The sequence below is a fragment of the Corvus brachyrhynchos genome, unplaced genomic scaffold, assembly GCF_000691975.1.
Source record: "Corvus brachyrhynchos isolate BGI_N302 unplaced genomic scaffold, ASM69197v1 scaffold239, whole genome shotgun sequence".
Lineage (NCBI taxonomy): Eukaryota > Metazoa > Chordata > Aves > Passeriformes > Corvidae > Corvus > Corvus brachyrhynchos.
The window spans coordinates 7,771,408-7,785,456 of record NW_008246057.1 but is presented as its reverse complement, the minus strand read 5'-3'; the positions used below and the strand labels follow the sequence as shown (position 1 = coordinate 7,785,456).

General features: G+C 36.8%; 1 protein-coding gene across 3 annotated transcripts in view; it reads right to left on the bottom strand.

Annotated features, from left to right (window-relative positions):
* Positions 1-569: 569 nt before the first annotated feature.
* Positions 570-14,049, bottom strand: part of ZBED4 (zinc finger BED-type containing 4) — a 29,513-nt gene continuing 16,033 nt past the window's right edge. For 2 of the 3 annotated variants that reach the window (XR_001865729.1, XR_001865728.1), the window contains exons 3-4: positions 3,672-10,329; positions 570-871 (exon numbers count right to left, since the gene is read on the bottom strand). Coding sequence is in view for 1 of the 3 variants with exons in the window: in XM_017745907.1 (XP_017601396.1) it covers positions 6,409-9,927 (3,519 nt within the window). In the remaining 2 variants the exon portion in view is untranslated. Of the gene's footprint in view, positions 10,330-14,049 lie in introns of all 3 variants that reach the window. The other variant, XM_017745907.1, reaches the window with a different exon arrangement.

The window sequence follows — 14,049 nt, the reverse complement described above, 5'->3', positions numbered from 1 at the left end:
GTCACAGCACTAGCCTGACAGTTCAAGAAGTGTTTGGACAACACGCTCAGGCACCTGGTGTGACTCTTGGAGATGTCCTGTGCAGGGCCAGGAGCTGACTTTTGATGATGTTTGTGTGTCCTTTCTAACTATGATTCTATGGGTATCCACCTCAAGCACAGGCCATGAATATTATGGTGGCCCACACTTGGAATAAGGGGCAGCTGGCGAATTGGGATGAAGTTTTTCCCTAAAGGCTGCTTTGAATAAAACAAGAAATCCTTGGAACAGAAACTAAATCCATCTCTCCTTTTTCTTAAATGAATCTTGTCACCTCCAGATCTTGTGTTGCTGTTCTTTAGCTCCACAAAAACAATACAGCTTTTCTCCTTTAATATAAATTAATATTCAGTGTACTTGCATGGAGGAAAGAAGTGTGAGTTTAAGTCCCCTTAGATGTAAGAGGGCATGAAGGAAGTCTCTTGCTCCTACAAACTTGAAGTGGGGTGTTACAAGTTCTTCTGCATTTGGGGGACATAGAAGGAAGAATGAATGGGACAGGTAGGAGGACAGAAACTGAACACTTGGGGGAATTTCTGAGGGGACTTTAAATTCTTAAAAGAAAAACACCTTTTGACTTGAATGATTACAAACAATCCTATCATAAAGTTCAGCTTTTCTAAACAAAAGCAGAAATAAGGTGAGCATATTGAATTAACTGAAGATTGAATTAACCTAAATAAAGCAAAAAGATAGTACAGTTCATCTATAATGCTGCTATAGAATGAGATTTTTTTTAGGGTGTCTTGTTAAAATCTCCAAGGGTCAAATGCGTAGCATCATCCATTGCTCTTTCAAGTTTCACTTAATTTCTTGCAAGCAATGCTTGTTCCTGTAAAAAGTCCAACAGATTATTTGGTCAAAAACACATCACCATGTCATTTTACATGGAGAAGGTGAAAATCATGGTCTTACAGCCTGAGATACAGGACATTCTTGTTATAAAACTAAAAGTAACTGCATGGGAAAAATGCTGTGGAACTTGGCCAATAGAGGACATTTCTAGATGCTGAAAGTAAAAGCTGCTTCAAAATAAAGTTAAACTGATCGCTCTCACATCAAGGACCAAAAGAACTAAAGATCAAGGAACAACCTCCAGTTCACAAAGTCTCTAATATCAAGAACTGGGAAAAAATCAGAGTGTATTTACCTTATATCTGGCCTAAGTACTTGCTATGGGTCTTCTCTCTTGAGCTAAACTGGGGTGAGGAGACATGGAGAATGGTTGTGTTGGATCTGACGTCAAATACATTTATCTGCTACCACTGAGGAAAAACCAGAATATGTCTCAGGTTCTTCCCTTGTCTGTCCATCAGAACACCACGTCAGTGCAACCTGTCTGTATAACACATTCTGAAACACTGAGCACACTCTTTTTTCTTGCTCCCTGGCCATTTCACACATCCCCTTAGTGAGACAGAACAAGCTTGAGATCGTGCTGCTACTCCTGCAGTTACAATTGTTCCAGAACTATTCTTTTTTTCCTGAATACTTATAGTTCTTCCCATAATGGTAAGGAGCTTGAAAACTGATACAAGGTCTTAGCATTGGTTTGCTGTATCAATTTCAATGCAAGAAAGTGTCTCCCTTGCATCTGACAGCATTTTTTCATAACTTATATAGAAATTCCACAAATTACAGCCTAGTGTTGCTTCCCTTCCTTTACTACCTTAAATACTCCCTTTCTACTACCACCCTCAAAGAGCTTTCCTTCTTAGTGTTCAAAGGCTCTTTTTTGTACAAGTGACTTCACTTTCTGTTTGCAGGAAAAGAAAACTTGTCAACAAGCTGAGTTTATCACTGATTTAAGCAAGAGGGTTTAGCCACAGCTAGCTCAGTGAGCTGGTTACATTAGTCTCAACTATACCAAGACTAATGTTAAGAGGCTGTTGAACAGTGATACATGAAATGTATCACTATCTGCTTAACATGGGACACCAAAGACTAAAAGGGCATTTGCAAAAATCCTTAAGCTAAATAAAAAATACCTCTGCAAAGGTTTTCTTCATTTCCTATTTAAGTATGTATGATTTCTAAGTGTAACTCTTCCATTTTGTATGCAGCTACTTATTTTAGATCAGATCTTTAGATAAACATGAGCAACTACAACTACTTTTGGTTGCTCATTTCAGACTTTTGTTTATGATAGAAAGGGCAGTCAGTGTTTCCTCTGAAATTCTACATCTTACTGTCATGGGCAGTCTTTCACCAAGTCTGCTTTATTTCAGCTACAACTGCCCTTGGTTCTGTACCAAGGTGTCATCTGTTGGTTTGTGCCAAGTGTAAGGTAAAAATGCTGCCGAAATGCAGTCCCCCTTTTCCTTTAAAACTGCCAACTTAAGAAGCTGGAAGAAGGCATTGCTTCATAGATTAAGTAAGAGTCAGGGACTGCTTAGACAAAGATTCACTCCTTAGAACCTAAGCTGATACTCGAGTTGGGGACATCACCATGGTTACTATTTCTGGTTGGCATACTCATTTTATGAAATCACTTTTGGGTCAGCTTTGCAATGAAACCAAGAAGGTAAAGAATCACTTTCTTGTTGCTAAGAATGAAGCAAAAGATGAATATGTTTGTGAAAGAGTAAAATGCTTAGTTTATAAAATCTAAATCTGAAACTAGAAAGTGTTATTTGTTAATTGTGTATTATATATATGTGTGTTTAGTTTTCGTAAATTGGAGGTACCAAAATGAAAGTTTAATATTGTCAGCTCTGCATAGTGGCAGAAAAAAAAGTTACTTTAAGGGAGAGATCTTAACAACTATAAACACCTACTCTGAGCTGTCATCAATTTAATCAATTACATCCTTATGCTGGTGTTGAAATTGCTCTAGTTGAGATTTCAGTTCTTTATAAATTCAGAAGCTACTTTTGGGGAGCAAGGGGAAACTATGAGTATTCCTAGTAAATGCTCACTGACTAAATTCTGCAAACACATTTCTTTGACTTGGACTTGGTGGGTAGGGAAAGAGACCACATACAAAGAGGCAAATGTGGGGGAAGCATTATCTCAGGTTTCTGGAGCATAATATACATCTCAATAGATACTTTCCATTATATACCCTTCACAAGACCTGAGTTCTTTGAAAAGGCTGTTGAAGATCTCAACTTCTTCCCCTTCCTACCTTTATTACGACAAACTATTTCTTGCTGCAGTTTATAGTTGTTACACCTGCCTACTTTTAAAAGAAGCAAAAGCTTTAAGATTTTTATGATGACCAATTATCATCCACACTTTACTTTCTATGCTAACACTGAAAAAAAGTCTGCTTACTAAATTTATTTCTGAAGTTGCTAATGTACTGAAATTATCTGTTTAAGTATCACTGTTACAGGGTCACCGTATTATGCATTAGGGAACTGTCTGCTGCCACGGGGATTGGTGCAGCACAAACTCGGGTTAATGAGAACTCCCACTGTTTACAGCTTTATTAGTCTGAGGGAAAGCACTGTAAAAATAGGGGAGATCCTATCTATTACAAATATGAAAAGGGTTGTAAAAACCTAAAATTTTAAAAACCTAAAATTTGTAAAGATTTGTAAAAACCTAGAATTTTAGCAATCACTGAGAATTTACATTAAAAATAATAAAGCAAACCTAACACAAAACACAGTCACTCAATAACTTACCTTAAGCTTCAATGAAAGTTTTCAGCCCTTCTTTTGGAGTCATTCTTTTTTCACAGGCAGCAGTGCCTGAACTGAAGGAGATGCTCCTGTAACTCCTACAGAAGGATCAAGGTTTACAACTGAAAATAGCATCTTTATGTTCTCAGTTTCCCTTATTTTTATTTAAGAATTAAGTGTTTCAATTTTAAGGTCTTTTGGGCCTGCATATTATCTTTAAAAAAATTTTAACATAAGCCTTTAATTAATTCTTAACCAAGCTGACACTGAAACAGTGTGGTCTTAAGAACTAAGCCCTTAAAAAAACCAAACCAAACAAGGGAAATTGCATGTATAAATAAAGTAGACTAACTTCAACTGATAAAATTTTGCTTTTGAAAATAGTGACTAGTTTTTGTGTTCTCAGGAAGTTTTGACAAAAAGTATGGCTATACAATTAATTATCTGTTTGAGTAAGAAGCAGATTTGGGGCTACAAAATGCCATCACTACCCACATCCCACTTTCCACACAGGGAGTTTGATAGGAGCTACAGCAAAGACTCCCTTCAGAGGAGCCAAGATGCTTGCGTCCAGAGAACCGTGATTTCCAGGTAAGCTTGTTCACTGCCAGCATTCCTCCTCATTTGATGTGACTCCACAATGCTTTAAGTCACAGGCTGTATTTACATTCAAGCCTTGAGTGAAAATTACATCACTTGTTTAAAAAGAAAATATTTTTTTATGCTCTCTCCGCTCCCCTGGTTTGGAGATTAAAAATCTCCTTTACAAGGGTCAAGGTTATATTCACAGTTAAAATGTAGGGGAAAAAATTGAGATAATAATTAACCAGTAACCATTTAAACATGTTTCCCAATAAGCTGCTTCAAACTCACTTCCAGCTATATATAAACTAGAACATTGTTTTATTACTGCAGAAAAAATGTGTGCCGTTCTCATTTAACCCTAGAAGAACAAAGAGATCCTGACTGTTGATAGAAGTAAACATTGTATTTTAAAATACTGCGGGGAAAAAAGCAGTATTAGTCTTTCCCAAGTATATTATGTAGTGATTTACTTAAATAGTACAGGTATAAACATAATATGATGGAATAACACTTGAAATACCTGAAGCCGTAAAATGTTTAGAGAAACGGAACATGGAAACCAGAGCCACTTGGCAAGTAATTCAACAAATTTTCCTGAGGTTAAAACAGCTTTTGGAAAATGAAAAGAACCAGAATCCAGGCTCAAGTCCAAAGAGCCAAATGGAAAACCCATATTTTCACATAGCTTGTTCTGTGGTATATTTATGATTACAATTGTTTGAATTAATTTTTATTCAATGGTTGTCTTAAATCCATCTGAAAATAAAAGGCAGTGTTGACTACCACTGGAAAATTGCAAATAAAATGTTTAATTTCAGAAACGGAGTTCACCATTTATAAATACACTAAAACATAATAAATGCAAAATTAGATTAGGCATAGGTAGAGTATTTTAACAAAGCTACAACTTTTCTAAAAGGTCATAGGCAAATGATGACTTGTTTCCCAAAAATGTATTCAATGAAAACTGAAATGAAAAGATGAACCTTTCTAGAGTTAAACTAAGGAGAATGTTCCTTTCAAATTAAAATGCTGGCTATTTTTCCATCTTATTTGAAGTTTTAAGGGCTCTATATCCCATTTGCCTGATGGACACCAACAGTTAAGAATCAACCCTACTACATAAAGTTCTAAGCAGTGCACCATATATATCCATAAGGCTATTACTGAAAACCAGAAGATCAGTTATTTCTGTACTAGGAGCTTTAAGACAGGCTGTTCTACACAATTGAAATTACATTAGGAGTAAGGGCTCAATTTTTACAATAGGGACCTTATAGTTTTGATGCACTAAAGATTAAAAAAGGCTTCAGAATGACATTAGAGTCTTTGTGGTAAGTTTCTTGCCTTTTTTGTACGCGGCATTAAATAACAAGCATTAATTCACAAACTTTGAGAGAACTTCCAAACACCTTTTATAAATACCCAGAATATTTCTGTAATTCATTTAAAATGTAAAACCTGAACAGGAGAACCCAGAACAGGAAGTTTTACTACCGATTGCTGTATAACTCACATTCCATCTCATCTTAAATTTAAGATTTATTTTCAGCTATTAAGTCAACATTCTCCTGTAAACACAGCGTCCTCAATAACTCTTCTTAATCCTTTAAGTACTTTAGGGCTTGCAGTTAAAAACACCATATGATAAAAAGACAGCTTGAACCCCATCTTTCATGTACAGCTTTCTTTTGACAACTACAAAACCTGTTTTCTTGTAATTAAAGCAATGTTCAACTAAAATACAGTACCTGGTTTATGGTTTTTACATAATTGAATAAAAAACTACAGAATAGAACTGTTTACATCTTTTTTTTTTTTTTTTTGCCATTCTATTAAAACAAATGACTGAGCTTTTTAAAGTTCATTTACAATTATGGATTAAAACCTACATAATTTTGTATAATTTGACGAGACAGGCTATCTCTAGTGTGAACTTTTAAAAAACATATATACAATATCTGGCCTGAAGTACTATGAATAAGGCACATGTAGACATATTGAAAGCTGAAAAAATGAACCTAAAATTTGGAATTATAGTCACTGATTAGATGTCATACATGGCCCCTACTGGAGCAATTTAAAAATCTGAGTTATAGATAGTTAATATCCAGTGAGCAACAATAGATTTAGTCTAGCGGTTTGTTCATTAGTTTCAATACTGGAAGTATATTAAAGGAAGATTCACTTTCAAAAAGATAAGCTTTTCAAAGTGTTCAATCATTAACCTTGACTGACTAAAGTTGTTGCTTTCATTGGATGTACTGAACAATCTCTCTGAAGGAACAATGCTTGGTGGACAACCCAAGAACCTGACAGCCAATTTTGACAGTACTGGCCAAGATGACTTCTTAAAGTTCCAGTAAGTTAGAGGATCACAGTTATGCTCAAGCACTTCTTCCTCCAAGTAAGAAAGCACCATTTCCTCTGGTAACTTTGCTCTCTCTTTCAGGTCTTTTGTTTTCTTCATGTCACCCATGAGTGACCAAAGATTATCTTCCCCATACGAATTTGTAGATGGTGAACCTATATCACATCCATTGGAAACAGGTTTATCATCATCTGAGGTAGAACTCATTATTTCCAGCTCCCTGATTAAGTCTTGTTTATATTGTTCAGCCTCCTCTTCTGTAAATAATGACGTTTTATACCGGGGATCCAGAAGTGTAGCAAAAATGTACCTTGGATCATGAAGTGTGGAGGACAATCTACTCACCATAGCTTCTTTCAAAGATTTCAGCATAGTATCTATGCCCATAGTTTCCTCAAACAGCATTTCTATTTTTCTGTTAAGTATATGAATCATTGGAATCACTTGGCTTAGAGTAGACATGTGTGTACTCATCTCCCTACTTGCAGCTTCGAAAGGTTTGAGAGCGTGACACACTGACTGCATGACTTCCCACTGATCACAACTTATCAGCTCCCGAAAGCTGCACTCTATTGACATTTCATCAATTGCTCTTTTCTGTTCAATAAGACGTTCAAGCATATGAAATGACGTATTCCACTTGGATGGAACATCTTGTATTAGCTGATGCTGAGGCAACTCATACTCCTTTTGCAACTCAGCTAACTTCTCTTTTGCTTTTGCTGACCGATGGACACGTTCACAGATCTTCCTTGCAATACTAAGCAAATTCTGAACCATTCTCTGGCTTTTAATGGCCTCATTTACAATTACATTAACAGTGTGACTAAAACATTGTACACTTGAATGATCACCTTCATTTAAAGTTTTCTCTATACTCTGATTATCAGTAACAGTAATCCCAATCTGAAGTCCAATGGAAGTAATCCATGTTTCCCACCAGTATTCTAACTGCTTTTGAATGCTGATTCCATTGTAGTCGCAATCAATCTGTGATACATTTAATAGTGCTGAACAATGGTAATCCTCACACTGTGGTCGAAATGAAGACTCAAATGTTACCCAGTGAGCAGTCAGGGTTAGATACTCTCGTGTTTGGTTACTCATCCATATTCCAGATGTAAAATGGATCACTCCACTTTCGGCTTCTTTAAGATGTGAAATAATTATTTGTTTTACATTATCATACATATCTGGAATTGCTGTCCTAGAAAAGTAAGATGGAGAAGGTAAAGAGTACTGAGGTTGCAAATATTCAAGCAGCCTGTTAAAGCCAATGTTGTCTACAAAAGAATATGGCTGAAGGTCAAGTGCAATCATTTCGGCTACAAGACTTGTGATTTTTTTGGCAACTGGGTGAGAGTCACAAAACTTGTCATTGGTTTCATCAAAATTTGAAGATCCTAGTAATTCTGTGCGGAGTGGCATGTGATTATCCGTAGATGAGGATAATACTGTCTCTGGGACATCAGTTTTCAATACATTGTTATGAAACCGCTGCAAATGTCTTAGAAGGCAACTTGTGCCTAGGTTTGTTGGCTTTTTCCCCCTACTTATTATACGTCCACAGTGTGTACATATTACTTTTGTTGAATCTGCAGAACAAATTGAAAAGTGATTCCACAGTTTTGAGGTCTTCTTACTATTAACAGGAAATATAATTTGATTATCGTGTGTAACCATTGTAGGCAAGTCAGTCAACTTTGAGGATGAACATTCTGCAGAAGCCAAAGTGGCATAAGGAGAATTTGCCAAACTCACATCAAGAAAGCTTTTTTGGTTTCCAATTACATCAGGATGGCGTCTATATAGATGTCTCATTAAGCAGCTTGTGCCCACATCTCCTTTCTTACCACGACTTATCATACAACTGCAGTATCTACATACTGCTTTTAGACTGTCTGCAGGTGAGAGTGAAAAGTGGTGCCAGACTTCTGACTTAAGCCTTTTCATAATCCTTTTATTTTGCTGAAACACAGCAGTAGGTTCAAATATTAGTGGACCTAATCCCTCACACTGTTTTTCAGGAGACGAAACAAAGGAGACTTCACCTATATCTTCAGAAGATGACAGCATTGAGTCTTCCACTAGAGCATCTCCAGAAGTGATATTAGTATGGATCTCCTCAGAGATTCTGTCTGGAGAAGAGGAAACAGAAGTTGGTTCTTTCATTAGTTTTCCAGGAGAGGATGACATAGAATTCAGATCACTATCTGATGGTAATAAAGAAGGCAAGAGAGTAGGAGGTGCGGTGTAGAGAGGTGGTATGCTGGTACCACCCCCATTCTCTTGCAGGACAATGGAACGATGGGCTCTCCACATGTGTCTTATTAAACAACTCGTTCCTAGGTCTTTTCCATTTTTTCCTCTACTGAATTCATTCATGCAGTGGATACAAACAGCTTTAGAATTATCTAGAGGTGACAAATAAAAGTGTTTCCAGACAGCAGATCTCCTTCTAGAACCTGATGCACTCTTTGGAATTACAACTGTTTTTTCTGCTACATTCTCAACAGTGTCATCATATTGGTTGTTTGCTTGCTGTGGAGATGAACCAACCATGACTTCTTCTTTGCTGCACTTCTCAGAAACTGAGAGATCTGGTATTTCTTCAGAAGAAACAATAGAAACAGATTCCTCCATTATTCGATCTGGAGATGGTATTTTAGAAGCCATTTTCTTGACCAGTTTTATGGGGGATAACATAGAACTCAGATCTCCAACATCTGCAGATTGAGGTGGCAGCAATAACGTAGATGAAGAAAACGAAGATATACCTGGCATAGTTCCATTTTCTTGAATTAGTACAGTGGGATGTGCTCTCCTCACATGTCTCATGAGACAACTTGTACTCAGGTCCTTTTCATTTTTACCTCTGCTAAATTCTTTCATACAGTACATACATATTGCTTTAGTGCTATCTCTAGGAGATATAAAAAAATGGTTCCAAGCAGGTGACTTTTTTCTGGAGCTTATGTTTCTGCTAGAAAGGAGGCTTTGTGTCACAGCTTCCATTGCTACATCGTACAGCGTATTACTATACTGAGAAAAAAGAGATCCATAATCATCTTCATTTTCTGTAGACAAATATTTGCCAGGGTTGTTCGTAATGAAGTTCTTTTCTTTGTCTTCCTGTTCATCACTGCTGTCTGCATGTTTGAAATCATCTTGTTCTGTCTTTATATCCGTTCTTTCTAGAGTACAGTTAATGCTGTCGTCTTCTTGCTCTACTTTCAAGTTATTGATTTTACTTAATACAAAATTATCATCCATTCCGGGGGAATCTGCTTTACTCATGTCCATGGATGATAAATTCTTGCCAAGACTTCATTTATTAATAAATATAGATAATTTAAAAGATTATTTAAAATTTGATAAAAATTATGTATCTTGTATACTGAATGTAAAACAACATGTGTGCATGTGCTAAAATAATCTCTGGTTTATGAATTCTGTATCCGTGTTCTGCATAAGCAAATATAATTAGTCATGAAAATGGATTTAAAAATTATAAACTTAATTAATGGAATCTCATTTTTTCCCAGGATCAGGACATTTCAGGTCATAGATGAATGTTCTCAAAGACAGCTACTGCTAAATGCTTCATGTTGTAAATATAATCCTAAAAAATGAATGTTCTATTTTCTTGTTGAAGAAAGCCATTCTGTTCATCTTGATTGGGCAACTGAGATTCTTTTACACCGTCTAGAAAAAAAAAATCAGAAGACAAAGTTGACTAACACACATTAAAGAACTACAGTAAAGGCGAAATGAAAGCAGGCACTAAGTATTCTGTAGGTTTGGGATTTTTTCTCCTTTGAGATAAAAACAATTCAATGTACTATTGAAAAAAAGAAAAAGTCCAACATTTACTCAATACATTTATTGTGGGCAAATACGTGTCTATACAGACAGCTCTGGTTCAACTTTGACAAAATCTAGAGTCCAAGCATCACTTTTGTATTTGCTTGCACATACCTATGCCTCATCCTACATCATAATTCAACCACTGCATGCACACACATGTACTGAAATACACACACACATACATACCTAACCCCATATACTATATAGGTGTCTATATCTACCAATATATGTGAACACAAGCAGGCATTTAATCCCATTAGCACAGAACTATGTACTTAAAATCAAATGTTATTTCACAGTCCTGTACATGTGAGCCCTTCATTACTGACAGCAGTCTTTAAAAAGAAAACAAGAAACCTCTGTAAGGGTGTCCAGCATTGTCACACTAATCATTCTTCCTCTGACCATAGTCACACATCTGTATTCATGCCATAACACTCCCACACAAGCTACTTTTAGAGTTTCATTATTAAAAACTGAAATGTTTAATTTAGGACAACTGGGCTGTATAAATGCTGTACAGACAGAGAGGTCTTCCAAAAGCATAGCAACATCACTCAGAAGCAAAGACACACACAGTCGCATATGCTGGTGCCTAGTGCAGCACTGCCAGCTCAAGTCCCTCACATACCCAAAAGTTACACTAAAAAGCCCATTTATAACATGACAGTTGAGTAAAGATTCTTCGCCACCAATTCCAGTACAAGCAGTAGGTTTCTGAAGTTGCATGTAAAGTTGCATACAAAAGGGCAACAGCAGCCTCAAAAACTGGAACCCCCCAGCAGTCCCTTACAAACATGAAAAAGCTGTCTGCATTTATCGGTCACTTTTTTCCCCACTATTATATTAGAATTTTAAATTTTGCCAAACCCTTTCCAATTTATTATTTTGTGTCATTAATGCAGTTACTAGTGCCTTCATTCAAGATAAACATTTTTGGCCACACTAGTGATACTACACTATGCATTGCAATTTTTGCAAACTAAATTTCATTAAACTCTCCACAGCTGAAGCCAAAACACAAATTTAAAATGATTATTTTAAAAACTTCTCACAGCTTTTACGTGTTACTAAAACACAAGAAGAATTGTGCTGATTCTTGGGGTGTCCTGCACAGGGCCAGGAGTTGGACTTGATGATCCTCATGGGTCCCTTCCAAATCAGCATATTCTATGATTTCAGCAATGGTGAAATTAGCTATAGCCACAAAACACATTAAAAAGGCTGTTATTCACACCGACATTTTCCCCCTGTATCAAGAACAATGTCATATTAGCTTTGTAACCTATTTTAACTAATTTTTCTCTGAGGTCTGTTTACAAGAGAAATTAGAAACACTCACTTTCTGTGAACTTCTGATTTATGGAAAGCCTAGCATAGTGATAACTTCCTTTCTTTTCCAGTGCAAGGGAAGTGGCAGGGAAAAAGAAAGACAATGATCTTACTGCAGCTATTTTAAGAAAAGGGAGATGGAGCAGTCAGAACTTGCTAAGAGGTAGGGAGCAAGTCTGCTTTTCTTTCTGTGTGAGTTTTAGTATTCGTGCCTTCCTCTCTCATTCTTGGGGGGAGAAAAAGAAAGATATTTTCAGATACCAAAAGGTATGAGGGTTGAGCATCAAGAACAATGAAGGGAAAGACTTGAAGAAAAGCCTTAGATTTCTAGAAGAAATTTACAGTACAAAGGACTTTCCACTGTCTTGTGAAATCTCATGTGAGAACAATTCTGGCTGCCAGACTAAATTTACATGACTCAGTATAAAATTGAATGAAAGAGAAATTAGTGATCACACACATACTGATGATACGGAAGTACGTGGATCTGGGACAAGAGAGAGTGTAATATAGCCAACCTTTTTTAAGAGCAATCAATTCAAGAGGATTTTTGTTTCATCTTTACTTTGATCTAATCTGTGAATTTGGAGCTTGTACTGCAAACAGGAAAAGCAAGAAAATATAATAAGCTGTTGTGATTTAGGATCACAGAACAGAAAGGTTCACAAGCGACTTGATGCAGAGCTTACAGGACATAAATTATGCATGGAAGTGCCAAGTTACAGTAAGGACATTACAGAATCCTAGCTAGATTTGCATAAAATAAACACATATCTACTGGCATCGGGTTCTCATGAAGCTGTGTGCAATTTCTTTGGCTCAGAACAGGTAATCACATCTTTATCCTTCAATTCCTGTAATTTCTCAACTATGCAAAACCAATTCTAGGCTTTAAACAGAAAAACCTGCAGAGATGCTTCAAATGCCTCTGTCCCGATAAGCAGTGACTGCTTAACACAGTGAAGCTTAAGGTAGCTGTGATGGGAAGATTTGAAAATCTGATAAATATGACCAGTTGCAAACTTCACAACCACACTTAACTAGATTGACATTCATTAACAACACATTGCCAGTGGTTAAGTTCTTAATCATTATCAGCCATTATCACTACATATTCAAACACTTAGGCCCTAATCACCTTATCCTAAATTAGCTTTGAGTACCCAATACCACTGAGCGGATGCCATGTAAGTTAAATACTGATGGCTGTGGTTCTTGACAGTCCTAAGTTACTGAAGCTGAGGTGAAGAGGTGAGGGAGCTATTTGGACTTTGAAGCAGGAACCATGGTGGTAGTCTTCTTCCTTCCCTATTTCTCCTTGCTGTCACTGTGTTTTTAATATTCATACTCTCCTCCACCAAAAAATGTGGGATGCAATCTCACCTGCTCCTGATCCTATTACCTTTATTTCTTCTGGACCAAAAGTTTTTCTCAGTCCACCAGAAATCTTTCCTGATTATTCTGTATCCTTAGTTTTTGACTGCAGTTTTTACTGCTTGAACTGTTGATTCACATGGTCTTTGTCCCCCTTTTGTGCAATTAAACCTTGGTTTCCCTTTGCAGCTACATGTTATTTATATATCTATGCTTAGCATTTATGAAAATGCCTCCATGCTGTTAACAGGGTTATTATGCTATTAGCAGCGTTAGAAAGCACTTACAGACTGTGGTCAGTTACAGTACTTTAGTGTACTTATGACTGAGTGTAAGACAAGAAAAAATTATTTGTATCTTGCCCACTTTAAGGCTGCTATAGGTCTCTGGCTACATAGTACGTATTTTTCTCAGCCTTGTTTGCTGTCTTCAAGAAATTAGCAGAAATAGCTGAGATTAGAAGAGACAATCACTTCCTGGGAAATCCCCAAAGTTGGATGCCCCATAGAAGACTCTGAATGTATTTTTTTCCATTTTCTTTCAAACATCTAAGCATGATTTTTGTTGCTTTGATAAGTGCCTGAATGGCAGAGCTCAGAGGGTTGCCATCAGCAGGGCAGTCTAGTTAGAGGAAACCTAACTAGAACGAACCTGAAACACAGGAGGGTCCATCTGAATACAAGGAAAAGCTTTTCTTTTGACAGTGACAGAGCATTGGAAGCGGCTCCCAGAGAGGTTGTGGAGTCTCCTTTGCAGATATTCGAAACCCAACTGGACAAAGATCTTTTCCAATCTGCTCCAGCTGAACCTGCTTTAGCAGGGGAGCTGGACTAGATGATCTCCAGAGGTCCC